Here is a 22477-nt window from a genome sequence, read left to right on the forward strand (position 1 = left end):
TCACTCCACCTAATATGATGGCTGGCCCTAACCAGTGGCATAGCATGAGGGGGCACAGGGGCAGTTGACCTGGGCGCAAGTTTATTAGGGGTGCAACATTTCAACACCTAGTGCTGCCTCAGTTCCTGAGTACAGCTGTGTGCTTCCATTGCTGGGCTCCGTTGAAAACGGCTTCTCCAGACGAACCAGAAAGCGACCTCTCCAGACAATGGAACAACTCTTATATCTGTGGCTGCAATCTCCTGGGTGATGCAGACACCATTGAATGTGCATGCGTACTCCGTTTCCCTCCCTCTGCATGACCCTGGGCGATGGCAACCCACACTATGCCACTGGCCCTAAGCGATCCCTCACCCCCAGATGTAAAGCAAATGGAGGAAAGGAGGTAAAAAAGCCACAACACACCTCCCCGAGCTTCTTCCTTCAAGGGAAGCAACACTGATTACTTAATACCCCAGCAAAGTGTCTTGACCCTCTTAAAGCAAAGGTCATAGAAGTTAATTTGCCAGCCAGGGATGGATGCAGGGATGGCCGTGTTTTGATTTGAACCCTTCGGCCTAAAGGAGACCAGGCATTTCAAAGTGGCTATGCCGTTTATTAAACTCTCCTCTCTGGATTAAGCAATGGCTTGCAGCTCCAAAACTGCCAAGCCATCACATTTCCCAGGCAATTCACTGTTTGAAGGGAAAATGTAAAAATAAAGTCTGCAGAAAGCAGCCTCTCTCTCCTCTGCGAGGGAAATTCACATAAGGAGCTTAGCTGCGTTTCTCAGCTTGGGGAGCTTACACCGGGCCCTCCTCTCTCCCCTGACAGCAACACAAAGTATCCAGCTAGAGAGATTTACTGACGATGCCAAGCGACACAACAGGTCTCGCAAGTCATCCCCACCATCTCCCCCACCCCCCCACCCCGCCCCACAATTTTCCATTGCAAAGAAGGAAAAGGACAGGCTGGCACATCAAGCCGAGAGAGCAAAGAGGTGGCAGCAGGTGCAACATGCTCAGAGGGGCTGGGCATAGAGAGCAACCTTGGCTGAGCAGCCTTCGCCAACCTGGTGCCCTCTGGATACTTCGGACTGCAGCTCCCAGCCCCCCGAGTCTACAAAGCAGAGGCGCTGCCACATCCAAAGCCCTCCCATCCAAGCTCACTGGCACCTTTCAGTCAGTTGACAGCACTCTAGGAGCCTGCAGAGCGGAACTGGAGAAGGGGCCCCTGGGCAGAGAGGCCTGGAGGACTGCCTGATATTCCCTATCCGTACTCTTAACCCAGAACCCTTAACAAACTACGGTAATCAGGAAGGTGTGCCATATTCTGGTTAGGGTTGCCATGTGTCTTCTGTTCCCAGGACACACCCTCTTTTCCAGGGGTAAAATTTCTGTTTGCCAAAATATCTCTGGCTATACTTTCTGGATGACGCATAGATATAACTGGTGGTTGAAGACTTGCTTTCCTTTTCTCTTCTCCTGCCCACCCCCCTCAGCAATATATCACAGCTTCTATAGCCCACATATAGTACAGTGGTGCCTCGGGTTACATACGCTGCAGGTTACATACGCTGCAGGTTACAGACTCCACTAACCCAGAAATAGTGCTTCAGGTTAAGAACTTTGCTTCAGGATGAGAACAGAAATTGTGCTCCGGTAGCACGAGGCCCCATTAGCTAAAGTGGTGCTTCAGGTTAAGAACAGTTTCAGGTTAAGAATGGATCTCCAGAACAAATTAAGTACTTGACCTGAGGTACCACTATAGGGGTATTTAAAATGAGTCGTCATAGGGCACCTCTTTTTTGCTCTTCAAAACATGGCAGCCCTGGACTTTCCTCAGGCAGCAAAATGCATGAACCAAAAGACAGCCACCCTTCAAAATTTGCAGTTCTCCAACCAAAAGAATGTGCACCAAAATGCTAGGGGGTGGGGGGTGCCTAAAAGTGTGCATATTGTTGAGAACAACATCCAAAATCACATTACTATATTGGGGGAAATTGCTTGTAGAAATGAGCATCATAGCCCAAATTGGCATATAATATTTGCACATTAGCACTAAAAATGCATTTTTTTTGTGAGGACTTAAAAACAAACAAAAAAACGAAATGCAAATGCAACGAACTGCACTTAAGAGTGGGAAAATGAGAAATGGAAGAAATTGGCAGATTTCTCCACCCCTCCTTGAGACACACAGGCATCTATCATGGTTAGGAAAACTGGTGATCTTTAGTGTCAGCCTTTGGCAGCAGCCAGGAACGTGGCTACTTCCCGCCTTTAAAACCCTCCATCCCTTTATTAATAGAAGCATCAGCTCATTAGGCTGTCTCTACAAGTCAGGGAACATCTGAATCTTATTTAAAACTTTATTAGCTTCCCATTCACTGCTTCAGCATTTGCTCCATAGGTCTTCCAGGCAGGCCTCATGCGGTGCTACTTTCACGGCGCCTGTTTCCTCACAAGGGGGGCATGTCTGTGTGCTTACAAGGATCAAGCCATGGACAGTTGACACAAACCTGCATAAATTTTGCAGCTGTTAATTTATTTGTATCTACACAAATGTAGGGTACTTTTCAGAGAGGAAAAATGAGCTCATCCTGCTTGCTGTTGTTGGGGCTTCCTCTGAGCTACGGGGAGCCAAGAGGCTCCTCTGAGCCCAGGACAAGGCACACGGATCAGGCCCCTACTTGCTCTCCCCCCCCCAACAAATTAAGATGGTGGGCATGTGAGGAGTGAACTGTGCAACGTTCCCAGCTTCCATGGGATCAAAGTGAAAACTAAATACCATAAACACATAATTTTTAAAAGGGAGACCCAGGGACCCTTGCTCCTTGTCCATCTCCCAAGTTTCCTAAAGGAAACACATGTGCGCATGAGTTGCTCTGGTGGTGACTTGGCCACTGGCCTGCAAAGCTGCAAAAGTCCCATGGCGGAAGCAGAAGGGCACTTTTTACCACTCCCCAAATAAAGGACCCTCACCATTCACAGCTCTTATGGGTGGAGCTTCGGAAGCTGACTCACCAAGTCATGCTGCTGTTATTATGGCTATTGTTATTACACATATACAGTGGACGCTTGGGTTGCGAACATGATCCATGCGGGATGCACGTTCACAACCCACAGCGGCGCATCTGTGCACGCGCAGGTTGCAATTCAGCGCTTCTGCGCATGCGCAAAGCATGATTTAGTGCTTCTGTACATGCGCGACTGCCGAAACCCGGGAGTAACCCATTCCAGCACTTCTGGGTTTCGGCAGTCCACAACCCCAAAAAAAGCAACCTGAAGCGTCTGTAACCCGAGGTATGACTGTATTTACCTTTCCTCCAAGGAGCTGAAGGTAGCGCACACGATTCTCCCTCTTCCCATTTTATGTTCATGACTGAGAGACAGTAACTGGCCCAAGGCCACCCACTGAGTTTGCATTTCATGGCAGAGTGAAGATCTGGCCCATAGAAAACACCATATAATCGCTATCATTAGGGAGGTCACTATTTCCACCAGGAATACACACTAGTTCCTCACACCCAGACCTGACAAGGAGCATAAAATCTTTTTCTGAGGGAGGGGCCAAAAGGCTGGAAAGAATGAGCAAAGGAATAAAGGAATAAACCTGTAGCAATTTAAAGCACTCCCCTCCACACACACGATATGCTTCTCCAGAATACAGATAATGAGACGTGTTCTGCAGACTCTTAAAAATCTGGGGATGCAATTTATCCCCATGAAGTCTTCAATATGACTAATAAAAACACATTGTCCTCTAAGTCATGGATTAAAGCTGAGCTGAGCCCCTGGCAGGACGCTCTGCCTTGCCGCCTCCCCTTCGCTGGTTCTGCCTTTGCTGATCTCCACACACACTGATTGGTAGAACAAACAATAGCAAATGCCATGTGCCATTGATCATCTGCTGCTGGGCGAGAATAGATCTTTAATCACTGTCTCCCTGGGAAGAATACAAAAATCGAGATGGATATGAAGGTGTCACAGTTGGAGAGACAATTGCAACACCTTCATTAAAAATTTTGGGACTCTAGCAGACCAAAGGCTGGCCCACTTTTAAAAAGAAAAACTATTTTATGCGCTTTCTTCCAGCTGTCGGGAAGGCCCAGAAACTGATTTCAAATCACAATTGTGATACATGGACGTAGACAGGCTTTATGTTGGGGGGGTATGTTATTTTGGGGGGAGAACATCATTTAGTTAAATATTTTCATTGCGTTGCTTGATTTAGGGGGAGGCATCTGCCCCCTGCCCATGTTGTGATGCACTGATGTAGGGAGCCTCAGGCCACACACAGAGACCCTGACAGAGGTATCAGCATTTTCCAGGTACTTCTGAACTGATGGGAAGTTGAAAATTGGTAGCTCAACAGTGAAATCAGGACATGGACCTTTTGCCACATGTCCCCTTCCTTTGTGGTCAGGTATATGGCTGCCAAGGAAGAGAGGCCTTTTTAGTGGTGGTGCCCCAATGGCAGCCATTTGTGCGCATGTGCCTGTCACCATCTCTCCCCTCTAGAGACTAGGTGAAGTCCATCCTGTTGCCCAGAGCTTTTGATACCACCCTATTTCCTTTCATCTGCTTTATATGTGCTTGTTTCTTACTAGATGGATTTTTTTTATTAAAAAAAACACCACATTTTTATAATCTGGTACTGATTCCACCTTTATGTTCTGCCTGATGCCTTGAGTGTTTTTGAAATAGAAAGGCAAGGCACAATTTTTGAAAATAAATATATTCTGTTGCAGAGTTCACATGCAAACATGGACTTGCAATGAAAATCTGACACAGCTTGAATTATAAAAGTCCCCCCTACCTGCAAACAGACCCCCTCCATTTGGATGGGGAGGGGGAGCACTGACCTGGAAGACAACACCTCAATTTTATATGCAATAAAAAGCATACATAATGAATTACGCCACCACTTATCCTTTGATCTCCCCCTGGATATTTATGGATGGCACACACACTCTGTAAGTAGAAGAGGCATGAAGAACAGCTGCTTGGGCTGCTTGTGTGTGTTTTAATGTAACAAAAAGTGTTGTGGCACCTGAAAGGCTCAACAAATTTATTATAGCATAAGCTTCCACAGACTGTCTTTTGGAATTTTTTTTGTTTTAATAAATTTGTTAGTCTTTCATGTGCTACAAGACTCCTTGTTCTAAGGCAGCTTCTCCTCTGGAAAATGTAGGGTGTCTGTGTGCAATACAGAAAACAGACCTTGCACTTCAAGGGTTGTCAAGCGGACGGCACTCAGTTTCAAGGGCGACCTGGATCAAGTCCAGGTAAAGGGGGAGGCAAAGCCAGAGGTTGTGAAGCTGCCCATCCACAGTTCCTGGACAGCAGCTGGACAGTCACTGATCGTCCCAACTGTGGACAGATGTACCTACGGGACCGCCTCTCCTGGTATGCCCCACAAAGAAACCTACGGTCTGCAAATAAAAACATCCTGAACGTCCCAGGCCTCAGAGAGGTTAGGCTGGCCTCAACTAGAGCCAGGGCCTTCTCGGCTGCGGCTCCAATCTGGTGGAACGCTCTGTCAGAAGAGACTAGGGCCCTGCGGGACTTGACATCTTTCCGCAGGGCCTGCAAGACAGAGTTGTTCCACCAGGCCTTTGGTCAGGGCGCAGCCTGACTCCCTCCTCTGGCAACCTGCACAGAGTTTTGCTTAATGGTTGCCATTAACTTGATTTTAATTAATTTTTATAATGAAATATTTTTAGAATGTTGGTTTATTTGATTGTTTGATTATTTGATTGTTGTTAGCCGCCCTGAGCCCGGCTTCGGCTGGGGAGGGCGGGATATAAATAAAATTTATTATTATTATTATTATTATTAGTTCTATTTAAATTGGTTAGATCTAAATTTGCATGTGTACATCTAAATTAGCAGATGAAAGTGTAGGCTAATTTCTGCCCTTTTGCACCCTAGAAAGTTGTGTGTTTTGGAAAGAGACGTTTCCAGGGCAAGGGCATCCTTCACTAGACACGAATACGGAACCACCGACAAACGAGGAACAAAAATTGGGAGCTGTAGGAGGAAAGAGTAAATAACCCCATCATGGCTCTGCAACTTCTAACTTGGAATTGTAATGGTTTGAACATTCCCAGAAAAAGGAAAAATATATTTCATGCTTTAAAGAAAGACCAATTGGACTTGATTTGTTTACAAGAGACCCATGTAACAAGAGCACATAGAAAGCTATTAATAAACAAAAGACTGGGCCAAGAATTTATATCTTCAGACAGAGTAAAAGAGAGAGGAGTAGTGATTTATGCAAAGGAAAAGCTGCAACCGAAACAAATTTTTAAAGACGACCAAGGAAGATATTTGGCAATTGAAATTCAATTTCAAGGAGAAAAGTACCTGATAGTGGGAATCTATGCACCAAATGAAGGGAAAACTGAATTTTTTAAGAAGTTGCATGAGACTTTGATGGACTATATGGACTATAATCTAATCATGATGGGAGACATGAATGGAGTAGTTTCAACAAATATGGATAAAGCACAAAGACAGGTAGTAACAAAAGATGGAAGACTACCAAAGACTTTTTTTGAAATGACTGACAATATGGACTTGATTGACATTTGGAGAACAAAACACCCATTAGAAAGAGAGGGAACCTTCTTTTCTGAGGCCAAAATGACATGGACACGGATTGACCAAATTTGGGTGACTAGCAGTATGGCGCAGAATATAAAGAGAATGGAAATCTGCCCAAAAACTTTCTCCGACCACAATGCAGTAAAGATGGTGATGAAGCAAACAACAACTGGCTCCTTCAGATGGAGAATGAATGACATCTTACTTAGAGATGAGGAGATTTGCAAGAAGGCCCAAAAAACTTTGAAAGACTATTTTGAAATTAACCTAAGGACTAAAGTAGAAAAAAGAATAGTATGGGACGCAAGTAAAGCCGTGATGAGAGGGTTTCTGATACAACAAAATACATTAAAGAAAAGAAAACAAAATGAGAGGAAGGAAAAAATTCTGGAAAAGATAAAAGAAGGGGAAAAGAAACTAAGATTGAAGCCAAAATCACAAGAGATCTTAAGAGAAATTAAACTTTATCAAACACAATATATGGAACTGACGAATCAAGAATTAGAGTGGAAAATTAAGCAAATGAGACAAAAGACTTTTGAATCCGCTGACAAATGTGTTAAGTTATTGGCTTGGCAAATAAAGAAGAGACAAAAACTCAACACGGTAACAAATATAGAAGTGGAAGGAAAGAATATAAGTAACCCAGCGGAAATTAGGAACTGCTTTCAGAACTACTTTAGACAACTCTACACACAAGGGCCGCAGAAGGAAATGGATATACAACAATTCCTCGAGGAAAATGGGCTGAAAAAGGTCTCGCAGGAAAGTAAGATGATTTTGAACCAGGAGATATCAGCACAAGAAATAGAAGATGCCATTCAAGGTATGGAGTTGGGCAAATCCCCAGGACCGGATGGACTGACTTCCAAATACTACAAGGTTCTGAAGGAAGAGTTGATACAACCTTTGAAGGAAGTCTGTAACGAGATTATGGAGGGGAAAAGGGCACCTGACACGTGGAGAGAGGCTTATATTACGCTTATACCAAAGACAGAGACTGAAAAGACCCAACTTAAAAACTACCGACCCATCTCGCTATTGAATGTGGACTATAAAATCTTTGCTGACATTTTAGCAAAGAGACTGAAAAGAGTTTTGATGGAGGAGATTCACGGGGACCAAGCAGGCTTTCTCCCGAAAAGGCATTTGTCGGACAATGTAAGGAATATAATTGACATTTTGGAAAAGTTGGAAGTGAATATAAACACTAAGGCTGTTTTGATATTTGTGGACGCCGAGAAAGCCTTTGACAACATTTCTTGGAGTTTTATGTTGAAGAACCTCCGGGGGATGGGGGTAGGCCAAGGGTTTGAGAATGGTATAGGTGCAATATATTCTGAACAGAAAGCAAAATTAATTGTAAATAATGTAGTTACAGAAGAGTTCAAGATCGAAAAAGGGACACGACAGGGGTGCCCTATCTCCCCATTACTTTTTATATCGGTCCTGGAGGTTTTGCTTAATATGATTAGGAGGGACCAGTTGGTTAAAGGGGTTCAGGTCGGAGCTAAACAATACAAACTGAGAGCATTTGCAGATGACCTAGTACTTACATTGCAAGAGCCAGAAGCTAGTACAAAAAGAGTTTTGGAAATAATCCAAGAGTTTGGTCAACTGGCAGGATTCAAATTGAATAAGTTAAAGACAAAGGTATTGGAGAAAAACTTAACACAGGTTGAAAAAGAAAGGTTTCAGAATGAGACAGGGTTGACTGTGGTTAAAAAAGTGAAATACTTGGGTATAAATATGACAGCTAAGAATGTGAACTTATTTAAAGATAATTATGAAAAAACTTGGACAGAAGTGAAAAAAGACTTAGAGATTTGGTCAAATTTGAAGCTTTCCTTGTTAGGCCGAATTGCAGTTATAAAGATGAATGTATTGCCAAGAATGTTGTTTTTGTTTCAAGCGTTACAAATAATGGATAAAATGGACTGTTTCAAGAAGTGGCAGAAAGACATATCTAAATTTGTCTGGCAGGGCAAAAAGCCCAGAATTAAATTTAAGATTTTAACGGATTCAAAGGAAAGAGGGGGGTTTGCCCTGCCAGACTTTAAACTGTACTATGAAGCGGCAGCGTTCTGCTGGCTAAAAGATTGGCTGCTTCTTGAAAACACAGACATTCTGGATTTGGAAGGTTTTAACAATATTTTTGGGTGGCATGCATATTTGTGGTATGACAAGGTTAAAGCACATAAAAGTTTTAAAAACCATATTGTTAGAAAAGCACTATTAAATGTCTGGGTCAGATATAAAGATTTGCTGGAAAACAAAACCCCAAGGTGGTTGTCGCCAATGGAAGCTAAGGCAGTTAAAAAGTTAAATATGGAGCCGAAGTGGCCAAGATATTGGGAAATTTTGGAAAAGGAAGGGGATAAACTGAGACTGCAGAGTTTTGAGAAACTAAAAGACAAGGTGAGAGATTGGTTGCACTATCATCAAATAAATGAAGTGTTTAAATTGGACAGTAAAATTGGCTTCCAGGTGGAAAAATCAAAATTGGAGACTGAATTGTTAGAACCCAGTACTAAGAATTTGTCAAAAATGTATAATCTTCTGCTGAAATGGAATACACAGGATGAAACGGTTAAATCAGCTATGATTAAATGGGCTCAGGACATTGGTCATAATATTTTGTTTGCTGATTGGGAAAAGTTGTGGACCACCGGGATGAAGTTTACGGCATGTAATGCCTTAAGAGAGAATATTATGAAAATGATCTATAGGTGGTACATAACCCCAGTCAAGCTTGCAAAGATTTACCATTTGCCTGACAACAAATGTTGGAAATGTAAGGAAAAGGAAGGTACATTTTTTCACCTCTGGTGGACGTGCCCGAAGATTAAGGCATTCTGGGAAATGATCTACAATGAACTGAAAAAGGTATTTAAATATACTTTTCCCAAGAAACCCGAGGCCTTTCTCTTGGGTATTGTCGGCCAGGGGGTGTCAAAGATAGATACAACTTTCTTTATGTACGCCACAACAGCAGCTAGAATACTTATTGCAAAGTACTGGAAGACGCAAGATTTACCCACACTGGAAGAATGGCAGATGAAGGTGATAGACTACATGGGCTTGGCAGAAATGACGAGCAGAATCCGAAACCAGGGAAGAGAAGCAGCGCAAGAAGAATGGAAAAAGTTTAAGGACTATTTAAAGAAATATTATAAAATTAATGAAAGTTAGAATGATGTTGGATTGGAAAGCAAATGGTTACTATTAGCAATGGTTAAGACAAGGAGAATAAGGAAAATTAGTTCAAATTTTAATTAAAATAAGGGAAGATTTGCTGAGTAATTGATAAGAACTTGGAATACAGAAAAGGGAGGCATGAGGAAGTCGGGGAAGTAAGGTATAAGAAACTAAGATACGAAATGGTACATGTTTTTTGTTCTGTTTTTGTTTTTGTTTTTTTTGTTTGGTTATGTATTTGTTATATGTTTGTGCTGTTATAAAAATCTGTAATAAAAATTATTTTTTTTAAAAAAAAAAGAAAGTTGTGTGTTTTGTTTCTTTGCACCTTTTCCTCTGCTGTTATATGCCTATAGAAATATGTCAGAACTTCAGACAATCATCACCACCACCCTCCCAACTCCACCAGCATGCTGTGCTGCCGTCCTCCTTGTCTTAAGTAGAAATCTGTTTCTGGGTCCTATGGAAACGCAAGTAAAAGTCTCACAGCTGCTGCACAGTTCAGACACCTCCTTTTTGAGAGACCCAGTCTCTCATGCCACCTCCTTTGCATATCGAAGAACTTAAGCCAGGGCAAAACTAGGCTTTATTTCACCCGGGTCAAAGACTCAGTTTGGCGCGCGTGCATGCGTGCGTGCGTGCGCACACACACACACACACACACACACACACACACACAGGCTAGGAACCTCAATGGCGCCCCTCTGGAAGCTTCACCCAGGGCACAAAACCCTGGCTGATGGGGTCCAAAAGAAAACAAGAGCAATATGTTTGGCGCCAGCTTGGCTGCGGGAGTTGCCGGAAGGAGGCGTACAAGGTGCCATCCAACCATCTTAGGGACTCCACTTCGGATTTGTGTACTCTTTAGTCTTTTCTTCTCCTGCAGATATCCAGCAAAACAGGTAAGGTTTAGGCTAAGAGTTTTCACTCTCCTAGATGGACTACCTTCCCCGGTTGATGAGTCAGCTGAATACCTTTGGGAACTCACAAGCATGGGATGGAGATGGCTATCCCATATTTCTTTGTTGTCAGCATCCAGCTTTGACAGGCATATTTGCTTTAACTTATTGATGGATGCATTCATGGAGGATAGGCCTATTTTGTATAAATATGATATCCAAATTAGTTTTATGGTTTTTTTCCTTCTATCTTTTTAAAGCTATCACTTTTATAAAAACACTTGTTAATCCAGCCTGACATTTTCATCAGGCTGCTCCCAGCTTGTGAAAAAGAAGTCTTTCTCTAGTTTGTTACACAGAGCTCTTTGTTCTACTTTACAAGGAATTATTACTCAAAAAGCATGCCTTTTTGTTGCAAAAACTCAGGTTGGTCCAGTCATGTTATGTACACTATTCTGCAGCCTATGAAAAACTGCCTTTGAGCTTTTGAAATAACAGGCTACCTGGGGTGAAAGTGGATAATGATACAATATTATTGCTAAGTATGCCCTATTGCTTTCACTTTTTCTTCCTTGGGTCTAGTAATATAATCCACAAACCACACTCTTTAGACAAACAGTTGTTTAAAAAGAAAAGTTTGCAAATTCTTCTCACTGCACTCTGAGTTATGTACTGTTATGAGTTATTGGGGGGGGTCAGTCTTGATAATACACACGGGTTCCTTTCCCAACCTATGATCACGTTTGTTGAGGTAATGGTTTTGGCTGGCCAGCAAAGTGCCCTAAGCATCTCCAAGAATGAGCTTGGTTGCAACAGCTACAGCAAAGTGATGCTGCTGTCCAGGGAGAGAGAGGTAGGCATGTGGTCCTAGCAAGAAGAACAAGATCCAGAGTTGTTGTGTGTGGAAGCTGGCAGGCACAGAGGCATGTCTTGCTCTGTGCTGGATGGTGGGGCTCCCCTGGAAACCGAATGGGAAAGCAAAATCTATGGGGATGCTTATGCTGCGATGTCCTCTGTCCTATGTTCCGGTTGTATATATGTGTAAATGAAACCGCATACAGTCTCTGCTGACCTTCATTCCAAGGAAACTGAGCCCTGGGGAAGCAGAGGCAGCTCTGCAGTTTCTCATCACCCAGAGTTTGGGGTGACATTTAACAATATGTATACATGCACAAACACACATGCACAGTACATAAATAACACACATGGCGGAGCATTTTGTTCTGTTTAGAAAATATTTATGCAGATGGCAAAGGCCCATATCCTTCCTAACCAGATTTGAAGTTAAAGTGAGGTTTGAGTGGCCATGTTTCCCTTTTCTTCACTGTTTCCCTGCACAGATTAACTTTTACTAGTAATTACAATATTTGACTTCCCGAAGATGCAGAGATAATGTACTGTGCATTCTGTTCAAACTCTCAGACCTTGTTCTAACAATCCTACAGAAAAACCCTGCTGCAATAGTGTGGAAAGACTACCACCTTGTGGAAAGCAACAGGAAAGTTTGTGAGAAAATGGGGAAAGGCAGAAGTAAGCCCTAACCATGGCTCTTTGTGGGACAGATCATAGAATCTTACAGTTAGAAGGGACCCCACGGGTATTCTAGTCCAACCCCCTGCAATGTAGAAATCTCAGCTAAAGCATCCATGACAGATGGACATCCAACCTCTGTTTAAAAACCTCCAAGGAAGGAGAGTCCACCAGCTCCCGAGGGAGTCTGTTCCACTGTTGAACAGCTGTTACTGTCAGAAGGTTTTTCTAAATGTTTAGTTTTTCTAAATCTCCTTTCTTGCAACTTGAAGCCATTGGTTTGAGTCCTACCCTCCAGAGCAAGAGAAAACAAGCATGCTTCCTCCTCCATGTGACAGCCCTTAAGATATTTGAAGGTGGCTATCCTATCTCTTTTCAGTCTCCTCTTTTCCAGGCTAAACCCAGCTCCTTCAAGCGCTCCTCATAAGGCTTAGTTTCCAGGCCCTTGGTCATCTTGGTTGCTCTCCCCTGCACACTTTCCAGCTTGTCAACATCCTTCTTAAATTGTGGTGCCTAGATCTGGACACAGTATTCCAGGTGTGGTCTGACCAAGGCAGAAGAGAGTGGTACTATTACTTCCCTTGATCTGGACACTAGACTTCTGTTGATGCAGCCTAGAACAGCATTAGCTTTTTTTTGCTGCTGCATCACACTGTTGACTCCTAGACCCCTCGATACATTTCACATGTACTACTAGTAAGCCAGGTGTCCCCCATCCCATATTTGTGCATCTGGTTCTTCCTGCCTAAGTGCAGAACCTTACATTTGTCCCTATTGAAATTCATTTTGTTAACTTGTGCCCAGTTCTCCAATCTGTTAAAGTCATTTTGAATTCTGATTCTGTCTTCTGTGGCATTAGCTACCCCTCCCAGTTTGGTGTCATCTGCAAATTGGATGAGCATTCTCTCAATTCCTTCATCCAAGTAACTTATAAAGATGTTAAACAACAAGGAAAGAACCTTGCAGCACCCCACTTGTCACTTTTCCCCAGGATGATGAGGAACCATTAGTGAGTACTCTTTGGGTTTGGCGAGTCAACCAGCTACAAACCCACCTAACAGTCACCTCGTTCAACCCACATTTTATCAGCTTCCTCATGAGAATATCATGTGGAACTTTGTCAAAAGCCTTACTGAAATCAAGATACACTATATCCACAACATTTCCCCAATCCACCAAGTTTGTAATTCCATGGGGGGGGGGAAATGAGGTTCATCTGGCATGACTTATTTTTGAGAAACCTATCCTGGGTCTCTACTGGACTGGACCTAAGGGTCAGGGGCCCCTTTACCCTTTATCCTGGGTCTTAGTAATCACAGCATCCTTTTCATAATGCTCATAGAGCAACTGTTGAATTATCTGTTCTAGGACCTACCCTGGTATCGATGCCAAGCTCACTGGTTGGTAATTAACTGGGTCTTCCTTTCCCCCTTTTTGAAGATGGGGGACAATATTTGCCCACCTCCAGTCTATAGGGACCTCACCTGTTCTCCAAGAATTCTCAAAGACAAAAGGGTCTGAAATTACATCCACAAGCTCCTTTAGTATCCTTGGATGCAGCTCATCAGGCTTTGAATTCAAGATATGAATTCATTGAAAGTAGCTAAGTGTTTCCTTCCTACCTCTTTTCCTATCTTGGGCTGCAGCTCCCTCCTTACACCATTTATTCTGTTATCTCCAGGTTGGGCATCACTTTTCTTTCAGGTGAAGACAAGGGGAAAGTAGGTGTTGAGTAGTTCTGCCTTTTCTCCTGTTACCGGAAAAATCCGAGGGCTCCCTTGGACAAAAACAAAGACACCAACCAGGATAACTTGGAGCAAAACAGCAGCCTGTAGGCTTGGCCTTTATTGAACTGTTGCAACAGGGTGTTCCCCTCACTTGCAGGAGAGAGGAAAGACACAGAAAAATGGTGTGCAAGACCTTATAAAAACTTTTGAAATTCCCATCCTGTAGGTCAAGCCCACCCCCAGAAACATCATGCATACATTACAGAAAGGAGGGGTTGAGGGAGGAGTTGTCCTGTCACCTGGCTGGTTCCCTTCTCCTTCTCCCCATGAGTCATTTTCTGAAGACAAAAGGTAGTCGCAGTTTCCTGCCCCCTGAGGGAAGATCTGATCATTGTCCTTTGTTCCAGTCCATGCTGAATCCACTCCCATATGCAAGTTCTTTATGATCTTGTCTTCTGTCTAGGACCATCAGGGTTGGCATAGCAACTGGGCAGGGCTCCTGTGGATGTGCTGGGCTGGCCTGTATCAAACCTTCCCCATTTTGTAGTCCTTCCTTCATGGAGTAAAATAAAAGTGGAACAGTGCAAATCCGATGTATGGTTGATTTTCTATGAATTTATAACAGAAGTGTAGCGTATGTAGTGTGTGAGAAGTTTGTACAAACTGAATGATGGGGGGGCGGGGTTCCTGCTACACTCCGTCACCTAATAGCATTTCTCCGTGTTCCCCATGCAGAAGACCTACCACTTGCTTGTTATTCCTCTCACTTTGGACATAGCAGAAGAAACCTTTATTATTATTTTTGCCCTCTCTTGGAAGCCTGAGCTCATTCTGAGCTTTAGCTAACCTGACTTTCCCCCTGCAACTGTTGGCTACTCATATACACTCCTCCTTTGTGATTTCTCCTTTCCTCCATTTCTTATACATGCCCTTCTTAATCTCAGCTCATCTGTAAGCTCCTTATGCAGCCACACCGGTTTCCTTAGATGTCTCCCACTTTTCTTTCTTGTTGGTTTTGTCTGCATTTGGGCCTTCAATATTTCTCCTTTTAGGAACTCCCATCCTTCTTGGACTCCCTTCTCATTGAATATTTCTGACCACAGGATCACACCCAGTAGCTCCTTAAGCTTTTTGAAATTGGCCTTTTTAAAGTCCAGAGTGTGTGTTCGACTACACTCAGTTTTCCCTTGCCTCTGTATCCTGAAACCCAGGAGAACATGATCACTTCCTCCCAAGTTTCCAAGCTCTTCCACTTCATCAATCAGTTCCTCCCAACTGGTGAGGACCAGGTCCAAGATAGATGATCCCCTTGTTGGTTCCACTTTCTGGGAAACGAAACTGTCAGTGATGCAGTATAGGAATTTGTCAGACCTTACATTCTTGGCAGAGTTTGAGTCCCAACAGATATCATGGAAGTTGAAGTTCCCCATGATTACTATTTCTCTCCTTTTTGAATGTTTGGTAATCTGCTCTACTAAGGCATCATCTGAGTCTTCAGTCTGGCTTGGCGGTCTATAGCAGACACCCCCAGTACGGTTGTTTCTCTCTCCTACAATTTTTACCCATATACTCTGTATCTGCTTTTCATGCTTCAGGTCATGGATTTCTTCACAAGTATACACATCCTTTATATACAATGAAGCTATTATCCCCATTTCCAGGTGCTCTTTTGTCATTCGTATTGTTTTCTCCCTCCCCCTCAAGATCTAGTGTAAAGCTCTCCTGATCAGATTTTAAAGACTCTTGGCAAACACATTCTTGCCAACTGCTGTGAGGTGCAACAAATCTCTCGCCAGAAGTCCTTCCTCAAGGAAGCGGAGACCCATGTTCCAGGAAGCCAAATCCTTCCTGACGACACCACCTGCACAGCCAGTAGTTTACCTCAAGTATTTTCCTCTCTCTTCTTGGGCCACGACCTTCAATAGGAAGGAGTGATAAAAAAGTGTGTTTTTTAAAGTTCACAGTGCAATTTATTTCAATATTATTTGGCTGCCTATTGATTTGGTTATTTAATATCATCAACCGCTTGTCATGAAAGCCACAATGAGCTGCATATAAAATGTTTTTATTTGGCAATATTATATACACATAACGACAGAAATAAAGAGCAGACAAACAGTACCATTTAGATGACCCTTGAGCCAAGACACACTTACTGAGCCAGGTAAGGCTTTTATCTGCTAGCAAATGAGCCAGTCATAAAGGCTTGTGTCTCTTCCACTGTTCTAGGTAACTGAGCAACGCTATGTAAGAATTTGCCCAAGGAAGACAATTACCCCCTACAAAAGTGTTTTCCACAAAATGCAGTATTTGGCAGTGTACTCCTTTCCCCCATGATATGGACTCACATAAAGCACCTGATTTATGATCAAGGCAGATACACGTTAAATCTGAATTGTTTGGCTTAAAATCCTTAATCATTAATTGCTGACCTATAATTCCAAAACAATAAATCATAATTCTGCATACTACAAATGTTAGCATTAGTGTGGCCAAAAATGGCCAAGTACATGAACAACTAACCAAAAGTGAAGCAAATGAGCATTAAGAGGGGAACGTAAACCAAAATGCTCCCAAAGGCAAAATATGTGACTTATTGTTACAGAAAAACAAAGGGACAGACTGAAAAAGTACTGAATTTTAGACAGCAAAATCCTTCATTTGTAAATAAAATAAAAAATGGCAGTAGAAGTACTTGATTTACTATGTAGTCTGCAAACAAGACTTGCTTAACAAGAACAGTACCTCAGCTGCAAAAGTGCACACAAGCTCCTGTAAACAGAGAACTCTTAATGCGTTAGCACATGTGCCTTGTTGAAGAGCAGCCCAGAATTCAGCACAGGATGTTTCCAACAATTATATAGTTTGCTGTATGAAGCTCACCATGTTCCTAAACCCATTTGTTCATTTACACATAATCATTTTGCTGAATGTGTGATAGTCCGAACGTACATTAACTTGTGCCAATCATCTCAGTCCAAACAGTGATCTATTTTAAAACCTAAATATATGCAATGTTAAAGGTAATGAGAGGCTGTTCATTAGCTGACATAAATAAAGGTGTCATTACTAATACAGGTATGATCCCTACAGTGCAACTCACTTAATGGCCAGTCAGAAATGGGTTTGAAATCCTGAATCAAAAGAACTCCTGTATTATACTGCCTACAAAACCAGCTGAACGCCAAACAAAATGTTCCTGAGTCATTTCTGGATGTTTTCATTACAAACAACATGAATAATTTTTGAATAAACATAGAAAATATACTCTGAATAGAAAACACATTACCTTCTGTTAAGAGAGAGAATCTGTATTCCTATCACAAGCATTTCCCAACATCAAAAATTTATCTAAAAACACCAAGTAAATTTGAGAAGAGGACGGAGTAGTTAATTTGCTCAAACAAATGTTCATTTAAGATTCATATTAAGCAGACCTTAATAATTTTGGTCAACTAAAGTGAAAGGAATGATTCAATATAATTCTATTTATCTTTGGAAAAGAAATTACGACATTTAAATATTGCAATTATGGCTACATTCAAATATGTCAAAATAATATTTTTTTGAGTGGCCAGTCTAGGCAGCTCAACCTCCATCTCCCACCACAAACTGAGCATCACCAGGCATGAATGTATCCACACAGTTTCCATAAAATTCATTCTCTGAAAGGCCACATGAATGAAAGATGTCACTGTTATTAAGATGGTCCCTGTGGTCTGCTTAATTTTAAAGATGCTTCTTTCACCAACTTCTGCTGATGTCTTGTTGCTTGAGCTTCATCAATAGCATGACAGATCCTCTGGGAAGCAAACAGATTATTATTAGCCACCAAACCTCACAAAAGACTTCACGGAAAAACTGAATGAATATTTCTTGGAGAGATGCAAAAACTTGAACTTGGCTAAGTTAATAGCAACCAGAAATAAAAATTAAAAGAGCCTGAGAGAGGCATGGAAACAAGAGTCTGTAAGAGAAACTGCCTAAATCAACTCATTAAGATGCCCCAGTGCAGGGATTCTCAACCTCCAGAGCCCACTTGAAACAGCTGAAAATTACCAAATCCCACCAGTCACAAAATTAGTAGTGAAATGGCAAACCCAGTCACAAAACAGTGGCAGACAGAGATAGAATTGGGCACAATCACCTGGCAATTGCTGACATTACTTTCCAAAGATAACCCATTTTTGGAAATTGCTACTTTCTTTGCCACAATGTTTTCCTTGTGGAAAGGCATTCCATAGCTCAGATTTCTTCAAGCTTAAGCACAGATGTTTGCACTAGTGGTACTATTTTAGGCAGAATTTGCTGATCCAGAGGTGCAAAGTGCAGAAGGCTTCTTCTTTTACATTTGTTCCTCCCTACCCTGAAAACCGATTTTTACCCATTTATTGTAATTTATTCTCCCATTTGCCTTTAACACTCACATTGTACCTTGTTCTTTTTCAATTAATATTCCAGAAGGAACTGAAGGATGGGGTGGCTTTTTGGCAAGACTAATAATTCCACCACCACTGAAAAGTTTCAAGGTGTGGTCAGATAGGCACAACTGCTACTGGGACGGACAACCAAGGAAGAGCACATGGCCCTATTTATTTAGCATGATACTCCTCAGTGTCCTCAACCACACAGTGGGTAGGGGAATATGGGATTTAAAAAAAAAATACTGACAAAAGGAGGCAAGCACTCCATTCTCCAAGACCAGTACTCAAGCAGGAGACTGAAAAGGAGCTCTTCCCTTCTTCCTATTTCCTGAGGAAAGAACTTCAAGGGTGAAGGAACGCTAACCTGAAGACCATTGAAGAAGGCGGAGATTTATTAATCTAGGTGCTAATTGCAGTTATTGTGCCTTGCGGTGAAAAGCACTGCACCAAGACAAACCTGCCCCAGGGCACTGGTGGAAATGCAGTGACGTTCAAATCAAGAGCACCTGAGTGGTGAAGACCAGTGTTCTGCCGTATGTTTACACTGGAAATGTAGTACTAGTTCCAATATCATAATTACCCTTGCTGAAGCTGAATTCTTGAGCTGGATTTTCTTTACTGACTCTTGTCCTGAGTTCTCTCTCTTGTGAAATGTTAACAGCCCTTGGTCCTGTTAGAAAACCCAGAATAATTTAAAATAACTGCGAAAATGTTATTACATTCCACTATTAAAAAGAGCATAATCAGATCAGCCATGGTCACAATTTTATTATAAAAGAAAATTAGACATAAAGTTATTCCCTGTTCTATTTTGTGTTTGTGAGATTACACCCAACACCAAAGTATTCGCTTATTGTTTCTAGAACAAGTGTGAATCTGTTCCTCTTACCTTAACAAAGATCTGCAGTGTGTTTTCATCCACAACTGGTGGCCGTGTGAAGTCTTCATATGAATAATCCCAATCTGTTGTTATGTGCCCTAAAATCTCCACCTCCTTTATGAACATAACTCTCCTAGATGAAGACAGAAACATGTCAATATTTTCTCTTTAGTAAACACTTGAGTGTTCGGCACACTCACAAAACCCAAGACCACTCAGTACAGAAATATCTACTTTTGTGGACCATGCACGTGACACAAGATACATTTTAACTTCAGCATATTAGAAGTTACACATCTTTAGCCACAAAATTGTTCAAATTATGACTGGACTTAAATTGGCAGATGAAATAAGCCCTTTTGCACCAGTGTTACAAAATAGTGTGGAAAGAAGTGTCATCAATATCAGCAGGTATTTCAATGAGAAAACCTTTGCCCAAAAGCAAAATGATGGGTTCCCTGAGTGGGCTTTCAACAAAAGATAATGAAGGCATGTGACCAAGGAGGAATGCACATTAATATCCAAGTTGGAAAAGAGCTCTGTGGGAAAGCAGCTTTTTATGCAGGAGGTTCCAGATTCAATTCTGGATAACATTTCTATTTAAAGGCACAGGTTGCTGGTAACGTGAAAGATCCCTGGAAGGACCCTGGACACAAACCAGAGAACAGTATTAGTCTTCCTGGACCATATATGAACAGAAAGGGAGATTTTATTCATCATGAGATGAATAAAATTCATATTAGTCATATTAGACTTGGCCTTAGTACAGCAGAATCTGGATCTCAAGTAGAAATCAGCAACCGGAGGCCCCAGAACCCAGTACCTCCATCTGATCTCTAGGTGCTCGTAGGCAGGGGGGGGGGTGGCTGAGGCAAGACCATGTTTAGAAAAGAAACTGCCTAGCCCATTGCCATCCATAGCCTCAACAGAAAAACCAGAATCCTGGAATGAGATGTGCTTCCTCCTACATATAATTCAATTTAATTTGCAAGCAAAGAGGAAAGAGAAAATTCCCAGAGGCCTTCAATATAATCCTGGTTCAATATTAACTCTCCACAGAGTGGCAGTGTTTGCCTTTTGACTAGGTGCAGATTGATTTCACCAAATGAAATACCCCCAGAACACTGGCTGAATTCCTCTGGTTTAGTCAACACAATAATACCTGTTGGTTACTACAATGTGCGCCTTTCTGCCCCCTGGAACAGCACAGTGGTACTGGAAGCTTTCTCCAGCCAGCTTCTTGATATGAGAATTCTGCAGCAGGATGAGGGTGAAAAAAACAAAAGACACATTTCTAGTCTCAGGTAGAATTTCAAACCCACATGAGGTAACAATTACAAGGCTTGGACTGAATTCTAGAAAAGGGAGTTCTCCCAGTGGATCATGCCCACCCTTGCCCCCACTCCCCAAGAAAGCATATTTAGTGTTGGGGGGAGATAGTCAATTTGCATAGTGCTTTAGCGTCCAGAACTGAATCCCATATTCGTTAACAATGAAGATTTCCCCCCTTAAATTTAGCAATCTGTGTAATAATCCATTTGCCAGACTGCTGGCATTCTTTCCTGTGCAAGACTTGAGTGCATAAAATATCCAAAATGACAAAAAGTAAAATACATTAAACTATGTTGTTGTTGTTGTTTTTAAAGAGAAGTCCACAGGGCACAGCCTGCTACCCCAAAGTAGAAGGGGGGTCACTTTAAGAGGAAGAATGTAGTAATTCTGTATTTTGCAACATCAATTCAGACAGGCTTCAGCTTTCGTTTTCTCCATGTCATAATTTTATTTCCACCAGTCTAGAAGTACTTCTTTCAATCATAGAAAAAAGATTATATCATTATAACATACAGGTTATAAAATCTCTGAAAAGTTGCAATAAGGAAAATGGGGGGGGGGGGAGTTCTCACATTCAAGTGCAAATCTAAAACAGGAAATAGCAGCACTTGTTTGATCAAAACCAGAAGTCCCAACTGACTAAACATGCTACACAGAGTTGTTTGTTATGAACTCCAGATGCCAGCGTGGCATGCAGAGGCATAGTTGTGCCCACAGAGGCCTCCCCTGGCACTGGCAGGGTCCCCTTCTCTGAATGAAACAAGGCTTGGAAGAAGCCCTGGGACCAAAAAAAGGTCAGCAATCCTTGAATTAACTGAAACTACGTTTTACAATTTTTAAAAACAAAAGAAGGCAAAGATACAAGATAATAAGAACGCACATTAAGATAATATAAAGGCAAACTACACATTTATGAATAAATGCCTGATTCTGTAACAGAATCTGCTATTATTCAAACATCAAAGAAACCACTGATTTTCCTTAAAGCAATTCTTTTTCTTCCTTTTGTAATCTAATATTCATCTTGCAACATGCAGCCCTATGAGTTGCATAAAACTCTTGCCTTCCACCACTCAGCTCCAGTCTCCCCCCTCCTTCCATAAGAAGGATCAGACCTGCAGGATCAGGCCAACGGCCTATCAGTCCAGCATCCTGTTCTCACTGTGGCTATCAGATGCCTCAGTAGGAAACCAAAAGCAGGACCAGAACACAGGAGCACTCTCCCCTCCTGTGGCTTGCAGCAACTGGAATTCAGAACCATTACTGCCTCCGATTGTGGAGGTAGAGCCGAGCCATCATGGCTAGTAACCATCAAGAGCCGTCTCCTCCATGAATCTGTCCAATATTCTTTTAAAGCCATCCATGTTGGTGGCCATCCCTGCCTCCCCTGGGAGCGAGTGCCAGTGTTTTCTATGTCCTGTGTGAAGACATCCTTTCATTTGTCAACCCAATTCAGGATTGCAAGGGACTTCAGGACTAAACTGATCTCTTCCCCCGCCCTTTAAAAAGAGGCATTGAGTAGCTTATGCGCTATGGAAATTTTAGCTAGATCAAAAGCAGGTATCCACTAACTCAGGGATGGGGTAAGAAACAGCTACCTACCAATGCAGGGTTGGCAAGACAAAAAGGGGGGGAGACCACAATGAAGCTCAGAATGCTAACAGCAGAGAATGGTCAAGGATTCTGCTTGTTCTGGGACTCCTTCCCTCTCAAGCAAGGAAGCCCCCCAACCAGGTGTCCTCCAGATGGTTTGGACTACAACTCCCATCAGTCCAACCCAGCACAGAAGGGGAGGGGTAAGGCTGCTCTAAAGCAACAGGACACACATACACACAGAGGCGAAGACACTTAAAGAAATGTTCTCTGAAGTTAAGCCCAAAATCCTTGCCAAAAAAAGTGT

At 42.3% G+C, this 22477-nt stretch overlaps 1 protein-coding gene and 1 long non-coding RNA gene across 5 annotated transcripts in view; one reads left to right on the forward strand and one right to left on the reverse strand.

Moving 5' to 3' along the window:
- The first annotated feature begins 16042 nt into the window (after positions 1-16042).
- LOC128401835 (uncharacterized) lies at positions 16043-17686 on the forward strand. Its single transcript, XR_008327538.1, has 2 exons — positions 16043-16149; positions 16180-17686. It is a non-coding gene; the product is annotated as an uncharacterized LOC128401835 (long non-coding RNA).
- Positions 17620-22477, reverse strand: part of VPS13C (vacuolar protein sorting 13 homolog C) — a 100312-nt gene continuing 95454 nt past the window's right edge. For all 4 annotated transcript variants that reach the window (XM_053365351.1, XM_053365349.1, XM_053365348.1 and 1 more), the window contains 4 exons: positions 20408-20499; positions 19255-19378; positions 18946-19035; positions 17620-17743 (listed from right to left, as the gene is read on the reverse strand). In XM_053365351.1, coding sequence (XP_053221326.1) covers positions 17642-17743; positions 18946-19035; positions 19255-19378; positions 20408-20499 — 408 coding nt within the window. In that variant the 3' untranslated portion in view covers positions 17620-17641. The remainder of the gene's footprint in view (positions 17744-18945; positions 19036-19254; positions 19379-20407; positions 20500-22477) is intronic.

The sequence above is a fragment of the Podarcis raffonei genome, chromosome 14 (genome assembly GCF_027172205.1).
Source record: "Podarcis raffonei isolate rPodRaf1 chromosome 14, rPodRaf1.pri, whole genome shotgun sequence".
Lineage (NCBI taxonomy): Eukaryota > Metazoa > Chordata > Lepidosauria > Squamata > Lacertidae > Podarcis > Podarcis raffonei.